The sequence below is a fragment of the Herpailurus yagouaroundi genome, unplaced genomic scaffold (genome assembly GCF_014898765.1).
Source record: "Herpailurus yagouaroundi ecotype Mexico unplaced genomic scaffold, PumYag 208, whole genome shotgun sequence".
NCBI classification, from domain to species: Eukaryota; Metazoa; Chordata; class Mammalia; order Carnivora; family Felidae; genus Herpailurus; species Herpailurus yagouaroundi.
This window is the reverse complement of record NW_024412439.1, coordinates 3,088,578-3,107,490: the sequence shown is the minus strand read 5'-3', so window position 1 is coordinate 3,107,490 and position 18,913 is coordinate 3,088,578. Positions and strand designations below refer to the sequence as shown.

The 18,913-nt window shown below is 41.8% G+C and overlaps 1 protein-coding gene across 13 annotated transcripts in view; it reads left to right on the top strand.

Moving 5' to 3' along the window:
• The window catches only part of NCOR1 (nuclear receptor corepressor 1), a 161,019-nt gene that overhangs the window by 120,086 nt on the left and 22,020 nt on the right, over positions 1–18,913 (top strand). For 9 of the 13 annotated variants that reach the window (XM_040453095.1, XM_040453101.1, XM_040453096.1 and 6 more), the window contains 11 exons: positions 1,721–1,891; positions 2,636–2,796; positions 6,062–6,182; positions 6,283–6,384; positions 6,715–6,815; positions 9,005–9,173; positions 11,318–11,458; positions 12,760–12,843; positions 13,325–13,581; positions 13,932–14,292; positions 16,354–16,581. In XM_040453095.1, coding sequence (XP_040309029.1) covers positions 1,721–1,891; positions 2,636–2,796; positions 6,062–6,182; positions 6,283–6,384; positions 6,715–6,815; positions 9,005–9,173; positions 11,318–11,458; positions 12,760–12,843; positions 13,325–13,581; positions 13,932–14,292; positions 16,354–16,581 — 1,896 coding nt within the window. The remainder of the gene's footprint in view (positions 1–1,720; positions 1,892–2,635; positions 2,797–6,061; positions 6,183–6,282; positions 6,385–6,714; positions 6,816–9,004; positions 9,174–11,317; positions 11,459–12,759; positions 12,844–13,324; positions 13,582–13,931; positions 14,293–16,353; positions 16,582–18,913) is intronic. The other 4 variants (XM_040453104.1, XM_040453105.1, XM_040453107.1 and 1 more) reach the window with 1 other exon arrangement.

Genomic DNA, 18,913 nt, shown 5'->3' with positions numbered 1-18,913 from the left:
GTTTCTTAAATTCCACCTATGAGTGAAATCATATGACATTTGTCTTTCTCTGAAGTACATACTGTTTTTAAAAGTTTATTTGTTTTGAGAGAGAGAGAGCAAGGGAGGGGTGGAGAGAGGGAGAGAGAGAATCCTAAGCAGGCTCCGCACTGTCAGTGCAGAGCTCAACTCGGGGCCCGAACTGATTGAACTGCGAGATCAGGACCTGAGCTGAAATCAAGAGTCAGACACTTAACTCACTGAGTCACCCAGGCTCCCCATTGAAGGACATGCTTAATATTAGCTAATTACTGTAATTGTTTCTAGTTTTTACACAAATCTTAGTAAGCTGGAGAACTCTTTATGTCTTGTGCTAATGAATCTTTATTTGAAACCAATTATAAACCTTCCTTTTAATATGAAATGCTAGAGACCTCTTTAGATAGGAACTTTCACTGCTTACTGTAGTTTAGTAAAGAAAAAAAGAATAAAAAATAAGCGTAGCCATTTGAAGGGAGAAGACAAATTATTATTCACAGGATAAGATTATCTACCTAGAAAGCCTAAAAGAATCAACTGAAAAGTTATTAGAGCTAAAAGGAAAGTTCATTAAGTTTTTGAGGGAAAAAAAATGATTATGCAGGAACCCACATCTTTCTTTCCTATGTATCTGCAATAAAAAGTTATATATGTAAAAGATGAAAAAGATGGTTTCCTAGCAACAAAATATAAAATACCTTAAAAATAATTTTTAACAAGGAATGTATAGAAAAGACATACGAGAAAGTCTGGATTCCTCATTTAGGAAACGTTCCTATGGAATGTCCGGTCTCCCGTATTCATAAATTTAATGCCAGTCTAATGAAAATTCCAGTGACATTTTGTTTGGAGAGGAACTACTTAATGATTTTAAATTTAGGTGTACCTGCAAGACTAAATGGGTGAGACTAGGTAAGCAAAAGAGTAATAGGAATTTGTTCTGGCAGACATTAAAATACCCCAAATCTAAATGGTTTGGGTTACAGATGATTTGTACTTTCTTCCTTGTGCTTTTCTGATTTTCCAGAATTACAATGTCCGTATCATTTTAAAAAAGAAAAAAGTTATATCTTATTATGTGTATTTTTAAATATTAATGTGACTGCATATCTGATGTACCCATTTAAATGCTTAAAGTTTTTTGTAATGCTTAATGTAGAGGTAAATCATATGATTTTATTAGCATTATTATAGTATAATTCATAGTTTCATAAACTGGTGTAGGTTTTTTGGATTAGTTTGATCTGTATCCTTTGAAAGGCTTCTTCCATTTCTTAATCATGTTTATTTTTCTGACTGTTAAGTGGTGGGTTTCAACAGGCTAAATAAAAGAGTTGAAATTCTCAGAGATCTAAGTCAAGCAAGACTTGAATTCACAGAATGGCCGGATAATCTGAGGTTTGCCTGTTGTGATCCTTATTGCATGTGAAAACGCTAGTTTTCCTATTGAGGAGAAAAGGAAGTACTTTGTCTTTTAAAGGGAAAAATCATAGCTGAATTTTTGAGGATTTTATTAGGGTCCTAGTGATGGTGCATACACAGATGTAACCTCTGTATGGGTGGACTCCCCCCCAGGAATTTTAGATTTTAATTTATTAGTATATAGTCGGATCTGCCCCTGGATGGTGTGGGCTTGGTCCTTTCACACTTACTATTTTCGTTTGGGGTTCTTCCCTTATTTTGATAACTTTAACTTTCATAGGAAAATCAGTCGCCTATATGCCCTATGCTGAGGTCACACGTGCCCTAGAACAGGAAGCACAGATGCACAGTACCGCAGCAAGGTCAGCATCACCGTGTAGGCTCTCTCCGAGAGAAGTCAGTAAAGCCGCTCCACAGCCTATGAGTGCAGCCCGCTATAGTGTCCCGCCAGGTAAATATCGTTCCTCTGTGCAGTGGCTGCTGGCCATCTACCTGCCGGTGCTACACATGGGTGGTTTCCAGGACATGCCCTTCCCGTTTCAAGAGTACCTTCTGGTTTCTCTACATCCCATCATCACTTGTATTCAGTTGAGATTTACCGGGGCCGCTGGGAAGTTTGTGTCCACACGTGTCCACACGTGTCCACTGTGACATTGACTGGCCCTTCTGTTACGAGGTCCTGTACTTTTGAAAAATCTTCAGATCCCCTCCCCCACCGTAAGAGATTCCCGAGTCTGTGAGAGCCAGAATCCGTGAATGTTGCTCAAATTCTGCAGGATGCAAAAGGGGACATACAGCTGGTTGTCAGTTGCGTCTGTATGTTCTCCCTAGTTGCCGCATCAGCTGCTCGTAAGAAGCAGGTCCAAAGAGCGATGGAGAGAGAGAGAGAGGATTATTAAAGATTGCCATTTGCCAATGCTAAGCAGAAGTAGGTTGAAATGAACATCAGCTTGCAAGCTCCGGTTTGACAGGGAGTTGGATATTTCAGCCTCCCAAATACCATGTGTGACCTGAATGTGTATACGGCTTTAATTCAAGTGAAAGAGAAATTTAAAATAGAAATGCTCATCTTCAGCCTCATCTTGCACTCCAAATCCAATTTGTGATTTAAAAATTCAGGAATGACTGAGATAGGTGGGGTGTTGCAAACTACGAAATGGACTGTTTTAAATCATCTTTTTCTTCCTTTTAAAAGTCCTGCAGCCTGCTCCACATCAAGTGATAACCAATCTCCCCGAAGCGGTTCGGCTTCCGACAACTCGACCCACGAGGCCACCTCCTCCACTTATTCCATCATCTAAAACCACAGTGGCTTCCGAAAAACCCTCTTTCATCCTGGGAGGCTCCATCTCACAGGTAAAAACGCCTTCTCTCCTCAGGAGATTTCTGTTGAGGATTGCTTTCTGTCACTGATTTGTCAGAGTCTTAAATGAAAACCTATATACGAAGAGGCCATGACCAGAAAATATGGCGGTCATCGTACCTCAGTGCCACGCTCCGGAAGCTTGTGTGCGTTGGGTGCACAGAGTGAGTGGCCTTGGCACACTGTCTGGTTTAACTTTGTGAGGCACTTCTGTGCCCTGAAGTTGAGTGTAGCGTAGATGAAAGAGGAGTCTCTTCAGAGGAATCTTTTCAAGTACTCAGGTATGTGTTGACCAACTATTACAAAGGCTCTAAATACCAGTTCATTCTGACTTTGGCCACTGTATCTTTCTTTTTTCCTGGTGTTACTTTTTTTTTTTTTTTTTTAATACGGTGTTATCTTTTTTTTTAAATTTTTTTAATGTTTGTTTATTTTTGAGAGAGAGAGAGACAGAGGGAGACATAGCGTGAGCAGGGGAAGGGCAGAGAGACAGAGAGGGAGACACGGAATATGAAGCAGGCTCCATGCTCCACGCTGTCAACACAGAGCCTGAGGTGGGGCTCAAACTCACAAACTATGAGATCATGACCTGAGCTAAAGTTGGACCCTCAACGGACTGAGCCACACAGGTGCTCCAAATGTGGTCTTCTCTTAATTGTTGTAAAGTGTTGACTCATGTGCAGGACCAGCAGTGACCACACCCCTGTCAGGTTATAGAACCATCTCATCACTCCAGAAAGTTTTCTCACGCCCTTTCGGCCTGAAGCAATCCTAGTTTTGCTTTCTACTGGCACAGATTAGTTTTGCCTTTTCTAGAACTTCATGTAAATGGACTCATACTGTGTGTACTCTTCTGTGTCTTCTTTAACATAGCATAACGGCTATAGGAATTCATCCAGGGTTTTGTGTCATCAGTAGTTTTTTTTTTTTTTTTTTATTGCCAAATAATACTACATTGTATGAACATACTGGTTTGTTTATCCATTTTCTTGTTAATGGAAGCGTGAGCTATTTCTTGTTTTTGGCTACAGTGAATAAAGCTGATATAAACATTATACTGGGCTCTTTATAGATAGAATGTTTTCATTTCTCTTGTATACTCCCCTGAGAGTGGAATTGCTGAATATATGTTATGCTTTACTTTATAATTTTCCAGAGTGGGTCTCCTGTTTTACACCACTACCCCCAACGCATAAGCCTTCACGTTGCTTTGCCGTTGGCAGTCTTTTTTATCTTAGTTTTATTAGTGGGTATGTAACATTTGATGGTGGCTCCAGTTTGCATTTCCCTGAAAACAAAGATGTTGAGCACTTTCTCGTATATCTATTGGTCATTTATGCATCTGATTGTGAAGTGACTGTCTTACTATCTGTTTTTATTGGGATTTTTGGTTAGTAGATTGTAGAAGTTCTTTATATGTTGTGGATGAAAGGTCTCTGTTATAAAGTTTTTTCTCTTCTTTGTGGCTTTTGTGTCTTACTGATAGGTTTTGATGAGCAGAAATTTGAAGTTTTGCTGTGATTCTTGTAGCTTTCTTTATAAGTCCTGAAATCATGTGCTATGAGTCCTTGTAAGGGCTTTTATTTTTCAAGATTGCTCTGCCTCTTCTCTGTGACTTCGGCATTTCCATATAAATTATATAGGTGAGCTTTGACAAAAAATTCTGCTGGGATTATGGCAGGGGTTGCCTTAAATCTATAGATTATTTTGGGATACATATGAAGATCTTGAGAATATTGAATCTTCTAATCCATGAACATGTTTATCTTTCCATATTTTAGGTCTTTAATTTCTCTCAACAGTATTTCATAGTTTTCACTGTAGAGGTTTTGTTAGATTTATTTTCAGTTTATTATTTGTAACGTATTTTATGTTTTCATGTGTGGGTCATACTTTCTTGTTTCTTGTAAATTTTGGTTAAAAACTGGATATTTTACATAACAGAATGTGGCAACTCTGGAAAATGGATTTTCCTCTCTCCCTAGGGTTTGCTGTTGTTGCTATTGTGTGTTGGTATTTGCTTTGTGACTTTTCTGAACTAACTCTGTAAAGTCTGTATTCTTGTGACCTGTGTGGCCATTGAAGTCACTGTTTGGTTCACCTGGTGGCCAGCTAATTGCTGGACAGACTTCAGTGCCTAGAATCAGTAAGCGTCCCAGTCTTGACTGAGTAGCTGTGTGTGTGTGTTGGGGCACGCCTTCGACATTCAGCCTGGTACCTGACAACCCTGCCTTAGTCTTCTCTTCCTGCTTCCACAGAGCTTTGAGGTCAGCCAGAGTTGAGAATTCAAGGCCTTCTCAGGTCTTTCCTAGGCATCTGCACAACCTTGCACATGCACATGGCCTCCTAGATTGTTAGGAATACGTTGGAGTTTTTCAGATCCCTTTAAACATCTAATTCCTTGGCTTTTCCTTTAAAGGTGTTTGGTTAGCCTCTCATTTGCCTTCTTGGTTACCTACTGCCCCAGGCAGTGAAGAATTTCAGTCATTTGACTCTGATAGTTTTTGACAAGCGTGCACCTCCTTCCCCACCGTAGTCAGGTCAAATAAAGACAGCCTTGCAAATGGGTCTTCCAGAGAACCAGAAGGAATAATGACAGTTATCTGGGAATGAGGCTTTTAGGGAGCCCAGCCCTGTTCTTTCCCCTCCAGTGGCTGCCAGGCTGATGGTTTTCACCACGATTGACGGTTGTTGATTTTCACTGCCGCCACCGAGCTTGGCCGGGAGTATATGAGGTGAAATAGAACAAGTTCAGATGCCACGAAACCCACTGTTCTTACTTAGATTCTGCTGGTTTTCTTGAACACCTGCGCCCAGATTTCCACAACCCTTTGGTTAATTTTCAGATTAAAAGTTGTTGTTGTTGTTTTATAATTTTTACTGGTTGCCTTTGTGGAGGAGAGTTTTCCGAAGTCCTTACTCTTGGTTTTCACTGATGTCAGTGTCCTGTAGCATTTTTAAGAGGCATAATAGTAGCTTACGTTTTGAGTGTAGTGTTAAGTGCTTTATTTATGTAATTTGTTAACAATAAATTATTTACATGAAATTTATGGTGATTTCAGAAGACCTATCTTGCTCCTTTTAAAAATATTTTTAATGTAAGCAATCCATGATAAGGATTCTCTTGCTTTGCAAATCCCTGTTCTTAACTTGGGGCAGTGGGGGTGTAAATTTTTATAAACAGAAACACGAGCATTAAATTTATTGTTGACCTTGTGAAAAGACAATGTTATTTTAGTCTTTTAAAATTATTTTTAGGGAACACCTGGCACTTATTTGACTTCTCATAATCAGACTTCCTACACTCAAGAAACAGCTAAGCCCTCAGTGGGTTCTATCTCTCTTGGATTGCCGCGGCAACAGGAATCTGCCAAATCAGGTGAGTGAGTAAATACTCATAATGTTCCTGCATTTGTAGCATCACACTCGGTAATTTGGCCCTTGATCTCTTCATGTGTGTCTCTTGCTTTGGTCCGTAGCTACTGTGCCCTACATCAAGCAGGAGGAATTTTCTCCCCGAAGCCAGAACTCCCAGCCTGAAGGCTTATTGGTCAGGGCACAACACGAAGGAGTGGTCAGAGGTAAAATGCGCTGTTTGGCGGAAATGTCAAACTTTTCTTCCCTATAAATTTATTGAAGTAAGTCACTAATACGGTTTAACTGTGGGGTTTTAAGTTAGAACCTGTACATTCTAAATTTTTCTTTCTGTGTAAAAATAATTTAAAACTGTGAAATTCCGTATTTTAGTAATCCTCTTTAATAATTGCATTATTATTTTAAAAGTGCATTTCAGTAAAACACAGCTATTCTTTTCGTGCTGCTGTATCCTCTCAGCCCTCCTCCAAGTAGGGACTGGTGTTTGTTTGTTTGCAGTGGCAGGTTAAGTTGCTCATAATTTTGGTTTTCTTCAGGTACTCCAGGAGCCATTCAAGAAGGAAGTATAACTCGGGGGACTCCAACCAGCAAAATTTCCCTGGAAGGCATCCCATCCCTGCGGGGCTCCATCACTCAGGTTAGTTGTGATCGTGCCTGAGATCCTGGACAAGAGCTAATGAGAAAACTAGAAGTCCGGTTTCGAGAGCTCTGGCTGTTACAGCAGTTTTGTGATTAAGTTGTTTGTTGTTCTGGATTATGGGACTGGATCTCAGTGGTAACAAACCCAAATCTATAAAACTGTCTGCAGAAAGACATTAATGTAATCGTTTTGACCACAAGCTATATTCTCTATTCTGCAGGTCATTTGAAAAGGTCAGTTATTTGCAAATGGGCAGAAGAAACAAGTTCTGATTGATGTAGTTCTTACTGTCTTCCTGGCAAAGCTTTTACCATGTGTTGAGCTTAAATAGAAGTGGAGAAGAAAATCATTATAAATTATTTGCTCGCCTTTGCCCCCTGTGAAAAAGAAGGTCCTACAGTCCCGGCCTATAAGCCGCCTTGCTAGAGTCTAATGCTAACCCAGGAGATATGGGTGATGTTGATAAAAGCATCACAAGTCAAGTATCTTCTTCCAATTTTAGGTTAAATAAGTTGCCAACTTTCATTAGGGAAAGGTCTTTCTTTTCCTCCATTAGATGTTAGTTTGAAGTGTAACAGACATTAGCCTCTTTATTCTTGTAGATCTGGGAAGGGAAAATTCTATTTTGGGAAATGATTGTAAACAGATTTTTTTGCACATTGAACCTGTTACAGGATTTCTGTTCTGTTCTTCTTCCTTGTCTTTTGTCCTTGTTCCCTAGGACAGTGGTTGTTAAAAGTGTGGTCCCCAGGCCAGCAGCATTAGTGGGACCCGGGAAGTTGTTAGGCATGTAAATGAAGTCTCATCTGTGGGGGCGGCGCCCAGCAGTCTGTGTTTCCAGCCCTGCAGTGATTCTGCTGGATGTCCAGGCGAGAACCACACCCTAGGACCCTGCTGACCCAGGGTAGTCTGTGCCCTAGAGCGTCAGCACCTCCTGGGAGCTTGTTAGAATAACGCAGAAATTTTAGTCCCCTCTTCAGATACTGAATTAGCGTCTCCATTTTAACAAGATTCACCAGTGACTCCTTTCTGAGACGTGGTTTATGGAGTATGTGGCATAGTGATCTAGAAAGTTACATATTAACTCTTCTCATCTCTCCTAAATTTGACCAAAATACACATCCCCTTGAGATTAGTTTTCAGAATAAGCAAACACTTCAGTAGCGGAGAAGAGAAATAAATGGCTTATGTATATTATTATCTCTTCTTGGTCATTTTCACTCTGGTAACCACGCTGTGGGTAGGAGGACAGAATGAACTGGATAGAATGAGGCTAGGCTGTTCTCTGTTTATTTTCAAACCAGTCTGCGCACATGGCATGAGCACTTCCGAAGTAGGCGTTAAGGATTTTCAGATGTTTACTCCCAGGCTCGTTGAATGGCCATACAAGTAGATGTTTTGTTCTTGTCTTTCTTCCTGCTCTAAGCATGTGGTTTCAGATTGTCCTCACTAGAGTTTTGGGGACACTTAATGTGGGAGTGGGCTGGGTCTGGGCCTGCCACTCTCATTTCAACCCAAGCAGCTCACTTTTATAAAGTGTTCTACACATGAGGTGCCATGAGTGATTTTGCTAGAAAGGGAAGGGTTTACCGCTTTAAGGAAGGCTTAGAAAGAGCCACGGCCATAGGCACCCTAGAAGAGGACTACTAAATTATGGTGAAAGTTCAGATGATGTGGCCTAAACTGAATCCACATCACAGAATGGAGGCATCTGAGTTTTGTCACTCCTGCCCCCCACGTCCCCCGTTGGTGACCAGAAGGCACACAGTTTGGGAACTGCAGGTTCTTTTTCTCTTACGACAATGTGAGAGCAAGTTGTGGACTCTAAATTTAAAACTTTATTTATTACCTCTTTTTTATTAGACATTTTGAAAAAAAAAAAAGTATTACATTTGCATGATTTTGGGTCTTAAGACAGATTCCCCCCCCCCCCCGGGCATTAAGAGGTTTGACCTCAAGGTGGGGAAGAAAGCTGATTTGACTCATATATACCTGTTTTGTATGTCAGGGTTCAAGGACAAAAAGGTACAGTGTTTCTTAATGTTTATACAAACTTAATGTCTGGTCCTCTTGGGTCTTTGACCTTCTTTGTAGATACGGTTTGATCTCTCAGTGTGGTAGGTTAAGTTTTCTGAGTGTCTCACGTTTCCTCTAAATCCGAGTGTTTATGTTTGATTCGATGGCAGGGTACCCCAGCTCTGTCACAGGCTGGCATACCAGCTGAGGCTCTGGTGAAGGGATCCATTTCTAGAATGCCCATTGAAGAGAACAGTCCTGAGAAGGGCAGAGAGGAAGCTGCATCAAAAGGTCATGTTATTTATGAAGGCAAAAGTGGACACATCTTATCATATGACAGTAAGTATGTCGTCTGTACTCTGAAGCCAGAACTGGTAACATATGACTAAAACATGGACTCTGGTTCCCCACCTACTTGCTTGGGGGAGTTAGTTTTCCTTCCTGAGCCCAAGTTTAATCTCTGTAAAAGGGGTTAACAGTAGTGCCTTCTCATGGAACTTTTGTGAAAATTTAACTCCGATGGAGACCGTCAATGAAAAGTGATAAACCATGTAGAGCCCATAGTAAGTGGTTCTGTCAGTGGTAGCTAACATCACCTGTGGCCAGTTGATTTAGCCAAAGAAAATATTCTTTGTTTCACTGTAGTAGAATCACTTTTATCTTAAAGATCTCTTTTACGCATTAAGAATTAGGGAGTAGGAGCGCCTAGGGGGCTCAGTCGGTTGAGCGTCCGACTCTTGATGTGGGCTCAGGTCATGATCTCACAGTCCGTAGGGTCGAGCCCTTCATCAGGCTCCATGCTGACAGTGGAGCCTTTCTGGGATTCTCTCTCCCCCTCTGTCTCACTCTGCCCCTCCCTCCCTCACTTGCGTTCTCTGTCTCAACTTGAAAACTTAAAAAAAAAAAAAAAAAATTAGGGAGTAGATACTAGTCTGATAATCCTGGAAAGGGCATTGAATTTAAATTCTACTTAAATAAAACTAGTTTAATGTCTGTGTGTGTGTCAGCATTTTCTTTAGATGTATTCTTAGGTTATATTTTCTCATTAACGTTACAACAGTGATTCAGTTATGGTATCACAGCCAAGCGAGGGACTGGATTTGCGTTCCCATTTGCAACGTTTTTGTGAACCGAGTAGTCCTTAGTCATGCTTTATCTTTCTCTTTGAATACAGCGACATAAGGTATGCCAGCAACAGTGACTGATGTAGAACACATGGTAACTTTCTTATTTCCTTCCTCCTTTCTTGTTTTAACATTTCTGCAATACACTGATTTACATTTTGCTTCTGGAGGGAGAAATTAACGGACATTGCCTAAGCCAGAAATCTGGATGTCATCCTTGACACTTCCTTCTCTTCCCCCCTCCAGTCAGTCCTAAGTTGTTTCCGTTTTCTTTTCTGAATTCTCTGGAATCCATCCGTTGCTCTGTATTCCCCACTGCCACCGTCGTCTTTCAGCCGGACAACTCGGCAGCCGCCTCACTGATCTCCCCACCTTTCGTCGTAGCCTATGTTCAGAACTGTATCACGTCACTTCCTCCTTGACTCTTCATTGCTTTAAAGTCATCGTACGCCCCTTCCTTTGGCTTCATCCCCCCTCTACCACCTGCTGTCAGCTCCTCTCTCAGGCCGTTCCCTTCCCACCTTCTCCCTTACCTGCTTTGCTCTGCCTGCCACGTACTCTCGCTCCAGCCCCGACCCCCACACCAGCGACGGTCCCACCGTGTCTCACCTTGGGGGTCTGTGTGCTCACTGTTCCCTTGGCCTGTACCACCTCCTGTTCCCTTTACCTCTCACTTGAAGCACCTCCTACTTGTCCTTTAGTTCTCAGCTTGCACATGACTTCTAGGCAGCCTCATCCGAGCCTTTTAAGTGTTGGGTTCACCCACACTGTTCTTACAGGACGTAGCGCCACTCTTTTCATAGTCCTGACTGCACTCTACAGCAGTTCCCTAGTACTTTATCTGCACCCGCCACGATTGGGTGAGTTTCATGAGGGGAGGGGCTTAATTTGTTCACCTTCTCTGCAAGCCTAGCTTATGCCTGGCACTCAAATATATTTGAATTAATGAAGAAAATTTTCATAAATATCATCCACATAGCAGTATGTCGTAAGTTGACTAGTTTTTATGTCATTATTTTTTATTTTTATTTTTTTTTTAATTTTTTTTTTTTTCAACGTTTATTTATTTTTGGGACAGAGAGAGACAGAGCATGAACGGGGGAGGGGCAGAGAGAGAGAGGGAGACACAGAATCGGAAACAGGCTCCAGGCTCTGAGCCATCAGCCCAGAGCCCGACGCGGGGCTCGAACTCACGGACCGTGAGATCGTGACCTGGCTGAAGTCGGACGCTTAACCGACTGCGCCACCCAGGCGCCCCTATGTCATTATTTTTATAAGATAGACTATGAAACTAAGATAAATGATTTACTGTAGAAGAGGTCTTGGGCGCTGAGCAATTCTTGTTTCTATATTCTACAGATATTAAGAATGCCCGAGAAGGGACAAGGAGTCCAAGAACAGCTCATGAAATCAGTTTAAAAAGAAGCTATGAATCAGTGGAAGGAAATATAAAGCAAGGGTTGTCAATGAGGGAGTCTCCTGTGTCAGCACCACTAGAGGGTAAGATGTCGTTTCCAGAACACTTATTCTAGATACATTTAATTTTGTACAGCAAATTTGCATGGCTGGGTTAGGTTGTATTCAGTCTGTTATTTCTACCTGAGATTTCTATTCATATTAACATATAAATGAAACCTACATTAATGTTATCATAGTAATAATATAAACACAGTAAAGTATATAATATATAATTAATACTTTATTAATATGCTTATTAATATGTTTAAATTTATATTCATATCTACATATACCTCAAGTACGTGACAGTGGAAGGGAGTAAAATTAAACATCATTTTCATATCATGTGCTCATGCAATTTGAAGATTATTCCTGCTAGGGTTAAGTGAATTGAAAAATGTAAAATTCATTCTGAGAACTTTGTTTTTATTGTGAGGCAGTTAAAGTCGTGTCATAGAACAAAGACGTGTATTTGAATTTCAGCTGCACCCTTTCCTGATGAATTTCTCCTCACGAGTTTCATCTTCTAAAGGGATTGTAGTTACCATCGTGTGAGGATTGGAGACGGGTGTCCAGCCTTGTGCTGACCGTACACGATGTGCATGATACATGATAGCTGTGTTTTATTTTGTTAATGGCTGACTTTCTTTAAATCTTAACCTGCCTCGAGTGTTTCATGTTATTCTAGGTGAAATACTAAAAACAGGGTAAGGATTCTTCAATCTTAGAAGTCCTGTGCAATTTTCTAAGAGCTGGATTCTCTCTATGTTAAAAAATTAAAAAACACAAAACCTCACTTCCCTTCGTTTTAGGGTAAATGCATGTGATTATTTCCAGTCCTTGAGCCAATTTTTTTCTGATATGATGTGAAGCTTTTTAAGAGGTTATTTATAGCTCTTTCATTTTGATTTGCATATTTTCGTTCATGTATGTTGCCTGTGTATGAGGTGCCCATCGTTCATGTTTCCCTTTCTCAGAGGTCTAGTTCAGAGCTAGACAGTGGTCCTCAGCCTCTCTGTGCCTTCTCACCTGGAGAAAGAAGCATTGGGATTTTGCATTTAGCTTTGGAAGTGTCTTTCTTTCCTTTTTGATTTATAATAGATGTCTTCTGTGGTTATTTTCTATTTAGGAGAACATTTACAAAGGAACAAATGATGTCACATTGGGTACTTCCAACTTTTTTTTTTTCTTCCATGATACCCTCTGAATAGCTTACAAATTTAAGATGACCTCTCTCCATAAAGCTTTTATCAAAAAGTCTATACTCTATGGTCAGTATAAAGTATGTGAAAATTGAAATACACATCATGTTTAATGCTTGAATTGCTTTCTTGCTTTGAAAGGGCTGATATGCCGAGCATTACCCAGGGGGAGCCCTCATTCTGACCTCAAAGAAAGGACTGTGCTGTCTGGTTCCATAATGCAGGGTAAACTCTTTGCTTGTTTTGGCTTTTTTATTCATGATGGCCTCATTGGCAAAGTACTTTGACATTAATGTGCAGCGCATGAAACCTGCTTTGCAAGTATTTTCCCTTTTGAAATATTAGATACTTGATGTCAGCTCTTCTGTTTCTGGGCTACATAGTTTATTTGAAAATGATAGTTGCCTAATCTTTGAGTAGACATTTTTCTTATGTAAGAACCATTCTCTGAATGTGATAAACAAATGTATTAAATCTTGAACAACGCCCATAAAATGATGACTTACGAATATTTAAGGATGTGTTGTAAACAGAAAATTGATTAGAAACTGCCAGATGATAAGGTATTAAATTTTTTCAATAACGGTAAAATGTACGTAACAACATTTACCATTTTAACAGTTTTTAAGTGTACAGCTCAGTGGCATTGTTATGCGACCACTGGCATTATTTTAACAAGTATTTTTTCTTTAATTTTTTCTTGAAGGCACACCAAGAGCAACCACCGAAAGCTTTGAAGATGGCCTAAAATATCCGAAACAGATTAAAAGGGAGAGTCCTCCCATACGAGCATTTGAAGGCGCCATTACCAAAGGAAAACCATATGATGGTATTACCACCATCAAAGAAATGGGGCGTTCCATTCATGAGATTCCACGGCAAGATATTTTAACTCAGGAAAGCCGTAAAACTCCAGAGGTGGTCCAGAGCACAAGGCCAATCATTGAGGGTTCCATCTCCCAGGTAACTGGAACAGGGTTCTTTCTGTCAGCCATTCCGCCTCAGACTGTGATATTCATGGAGCATTTTAAAAAGCACGACTTAATAATCATAAGTAGTTCTCGTGAGGTCTGATGTCTTGGAGGTAAACGTGAAAGGTTTACGTATGCTTCATCATTCGTTTTCTCGTGTGTGTATTGTGGAGTGTGTGTCGCGAGAAGGCGCATAGCTCTGGATCGGTGAGCCTGTGACAGAGACATCCACACAGACAGTAAGGGTCACCAGAACAAACTGTGGTTGCCGTGGGCCGTACTGACATGGGATGGAGGAGTCTTCAGCTGCCTTGGGCTACCTGTGCCGTTTGTTTCCTTTAGGGTACACCGATAAAGTTTGACAGCAACTCAGGTCAATCTGCCATCAAACACAACGTCAAGTCTTTAATCACGGGGCCTAACAAACTACCCCGTGGAATGCCTCCACTGGAAATTGTGCCAGAGAACATCAAAGTGGTAGAACGGGGGAAATATGAGGATGTGAAGGCAGGCGAGCCAGTGCGTTCCCGACATACATCGGTGGTAAGCTCTGGCCCCTCAGTTCTTAGGTCAACACTTCATGAAGCTCCCAAAGCACAACTGAGCCCAGGGATCTACGACGACAGCAGTGCCCGGCGGACGCCTGTGAGTTATCAGAGCACCATGTCCAGAGGCTCGCCTATGATGAACAGAACTTCGGATGGTGCGTTACTCTTCTGTCCTTGTCTGCTCATTTTTATTCGCGTTCCCCAAACCTCTGGCAGATAGTAAATGCTGAAGTGTTAGCTTTCGATTGTCACGAGATCTGTAGGTTGTGCTGGATGCGAGGGCTGTAGGGAAGGCTACCAGGTGAAAAGCTGATATAATTGCAGGTAAGATATCTAATACTTTAATCACGTGCACGGTATGCTGGAGTCCAGAAATGCTCTGGAATAAGTACGTTCTCAGAGTGGATTTGCAGCTAACCCTACAAGGTGTTCTGAAGTCAGTGTTGACAACTGCTCCGCGGCAGTCTGGCATGGCAGTTGAAAGCTTAGGCCACAGAGCAAGACTGCCTAGCCTCGAGTTAAGGTTCTTCTTCCTGCACGGACTTGTATCGGTTACGTAACTTAACGTAATATTAAGGCTTCCCTTCCTGGACTGTTGTGAAGGCCAAGTGAACTAATGTGTCTGAAGACCTTTAAAAGGAAAGAATGAGTAGTACTTGGCATGTATGAAGGACTCGATAAACGCAAACTGTTGTCGTTGCCGGTATTGTTACTGTTGTCACTGTAACTCCATGCCTCTTGGGCTTTCTGCTGCCAGCGGGTACATGAGTAAGGTAAGAGGCATTGATTTTTACCAGGCGGTCCCTGAAACGATCTGCAGACCTTAGCAATATCCTCACTCATCATTTTAAGCTTTATTGCAATACGTATTTATTGAGGGCTCATGTGCAAGATCCTGGCTGGACACTGAGAGCTGTCAAGGTGAAGTGCTTTTGCAGTGGGAGGAGGAGAGGAGAAGAGAAGAGGGAAGAGTCTACTGGGCAGTAGGATAGTGAATGCAGAGCCTTGGGCCCGGTTTTGATGGAGAATTCCACCCCCACCCCCCGCCACCCATTCCGAGGGAGAAGGCACTCTATGTTTGAGCAAGCTGAGGCTCAGAAGGGGACGTAATAAACCACCATGATTTCTTGGTGTCGTCAGGCAGGTTTGTGTAATCATGGCTAAGTTGATAATATCAAAATATATTTAATAATTAGATGGTAGTGAGGACTGATCAATGCCACTGATACACTCAGTGTAATGGTACATTGTATGTTCTGTGTGTTTTGCAACAATAATTAAAAACAGTTGAGGGTGATGGCCACTACGTGTTGGCATATGGTAAACATCAGGGGCATAATGCAACCTCTGAATACTATTGTTTAAAAAGAAGAGGCTGAAGGAGGGAGGTGGTTGATACTGGTGAGCTTGTAAGAAAGTCTTTGTGGAAGTAGAGAGCAAGGAAAAATAGTATAACTTCAGGACTAGTGGGCCGCAGGGAGGCTGGGTGACGCAGGCAGAGAGGGGGTTGTGAGTTGATATACGTACGTGTGGGATCGAAAAGAATTTGCAATGTTAGAGTCATACAGAACACAAAAATCATTTATAATGGGACTTAAAGAGGAGTGTTGAACTTCATTTTTAATCTTAATATTAGGTGATAAAATGCTGGTGCTGTGATCCAAAAGGCGGTGGTCTCCAAATCTCAAAAGCTTCTACTAGTTCTTCCCATTTGCGTAAGATTAACTATTAAATGTTTGGTGGAAGCAGATAAAAATATAAATATCGTCTGTATTTGACTGGGTGAGAAATGGAGAAATACAGCTGACCCTTGAACAACACGGGTTTGAGCCGCGTGGGTCCACTTAGGTGGATTTATTTTGTTTGAGCAAATACAGTGCTCTCTGTAAATGTATCTCTCTCTTAGAATTTTCTTAACATTTTCTTTTCTCTAGCTTACCGTATTGTAAGAATATAGGGCATAATACATATAACACATAAGATGATGTGCTGATCAACTGTTTATGTTACCAGTGAGGCTTCCAGCCAATAGTATAGTAGGCTGTTAGTTTATGGGGAGTCTAACGTTATGTATGAATTGTTGACTGTTGCAGGGGGCTGGGGCGCTTGGCGCCTCTAACCTTGCATTGTTCAAGGGTCAAATGTATAATCCTACTTCACAAGTTTTCTTAAGAAGTCGTGGGGTTGCCTTTTTTTTTTTTTTTTTTTTTTTCCAGTTACCATCTCTTCCAGCAAGTCTACCAATCATGAAAGAAAATCGACACTGACCCCTACCCAGAGGGAAAGTATACCGGCGAAGTCTCCGGTGCCTGGGGTGGACCCGGTAGTAAGCCACAGCCCTTTTGATCCCCATCACAGGGGCAGCACCACGGGAGAGGTTTATCGGAGCCATCTTCCCACGCATTTGGATCCCGCCATGCCGTTTCACAGGGCTCTGGATCCTGGTAAGCACAGCGTGTGGTGAGGATGTATGGCGAAGAAACGATGTACCTGTACGACTTTTTAAGCTCCGTTTATTAAAGTATAATACGCAGACTGTTGCGTACATTGTTAGTGTGCAGCTCACTGACCTTTCACACACTCCGCACCCCCATGTTACCAGTTCTGAAATCCCGAAACGAAGGAGTACCAGCACCCATTACAGAACAGAAACAAAGAGGTATGGCATTTGGTTAAGCTGATTGAAAAGGTGGGCCCACGTGAAGGATTGTTTTGAAATGACACAGGCATACCTTAAACATTTGAATTCACCGTATAGACATTCATTCACCAGAATTCTGATCTTGGGCCAGTGTCCACCGATGAAACTGCACCCTTTTCTTTGCTACATAAACGATACTCACATTTCCATGTTTGCTTTTTTAAGTGAAGCTGGAATTGAAAACCACTTGAATCGCACTACAGAATCCTTTCGGATTTTTTTTTTTTTTTTTTTTTTTGGTCTTTTAAAATTATCTTGTCCATACGTGATTCAGCTTCTGTCTTGAGTCTTTCCAAAGCAGTTGACTTAGTTTCCAGAGAAACCACTTTTTGTTCTTCCCTCAACAACCTCCAGATTCTTTCATTAAGTTACGTAATCACAGTGGCAGGTACAGCAGGAAGGAACTTTGGAACAGACAGACGGCCTCTGGCTGTGGGTGAACATCCCTCATGTAGGTGCAGGAGTCCGTCGGTTTTCTAGTGAGCAGTCTGTGCTGGGCTCAGGGTCATGTGCTCTACTGAGGGAAAGGAGCCCTGTCAGTGTGTCGGTGGCTGTCCTGATGCACCTGCTGGGCCAGCTGCCCCCTGTCCTCCCCGCCCCCGGTGCCCGCTCCCCTCGCCCACCGACCCTGCCTCAAATGTGTTTTCTGCTCATCCTCTCCTCTCTCCTAAATTGCTCGCTTGTCACATCCTTCAGGTTGAAATTGGGACACAGACCACCTTTGTTTTTTACTGTGGTCCTTCGAGAAGAGATGTTCATTACCAATATGTCAGGATTTCTAAGTGTTAGTTTCACTTTCTAGTAGTGAGGGAGGTGCCTGTAGAAAATATTGTACCTTCTGAGGGTTGTATCGGTGCCATCAGGTCGTTTGTCACTTGAGAACACTAAGTTTCAGAGGAGCCTGCATTTAATTCTTCAGGGACTGTCTCCCAGAATTGAGACAGGAGCTCCCACAGATTCCACTGACAGAATCACCCGGCTGGGAGCTCCGGGTGAAGAAAGGGGAGGCAAACATTCCAGAAAACTGGTTATTTGTTTTTCTGGGGAGAACGTGTATATGTAAAATAGTTCACTCAAGTTTTCAGACAACGTTGAAGGTTTATACCTTCATGGAGTGATACCATAGTCCTGTACTTTGTAGCAGTTTTATTTACTGGTTATTTTTGAGCTGGAGCTGGATTCTAAATATTTTGAGCATAGAGACTTTACCTTCTACTTCGTACCACACACACCTACCCCTTCCTAGCATCTCGTGTCATGCTCTGACCTAGGCTAGTCAGACTATGGCCAGGGGGCTAAATCCTGCTGCCTGTTTGTGTAAATAAAGTTTTATTAGAACACAGGCAGTTATTTGTTGATGCTTTGTCTGTGGGTGCTTTCATTTTCTCTGTGCAGCTACAGTGGGAAAGTTGAGTAGGTGGAACAGACCATATGGTCCAAAAAACCTAATATATTTACCATCCGGCCTTTAAGTTTGCCGTTCTCTGCTCTAAACACATGGATTAATTAAATGCTTGTGGACTAATCCTCTTCAGCCCCAGGAAAGTGTGTTCACATATATTTCTGTTCGGTTGTGTTGAATGATTGGCACTACAAAAATAATTTCTCAAATGCAGCCCTTGAGACTTAGGTGAAAAATAAAAGTTACATGGCAAAGATGGAAAGTGAAACTAGTGGAGAAGTTTTTTAGCTCCTGTTCTACTTGGTAAACATGTTCATACTCCTATTGTGTCTAGTTTCTCCCCCTTTTCCATCACATCTGATTTGATTTATTTATAATTAAAAAGGTTTTTTTTTAATGTTTAATGTTGGGAGAGAGAGACAGAGTACAAGCAGGCGAGGGGCAAAGAGCAAAGTAGACACATAGTCTGAAGCACGCTCCAGACTCTGAGCTGTCAGCACAGAGCCCAATGCGGGGCTCGAACTCACTGACCGCGAGATCATGACCTGAGTGGAAGTCGGACACTCAGCCGACTGGGCCACCCAGACGCCCCTTTCACATCTGACTTTAGAATGCGTATATTCATACTGCTGATGTGTCGGGGTCTAAAATGAATCTCCCTTAATCCCTGTTC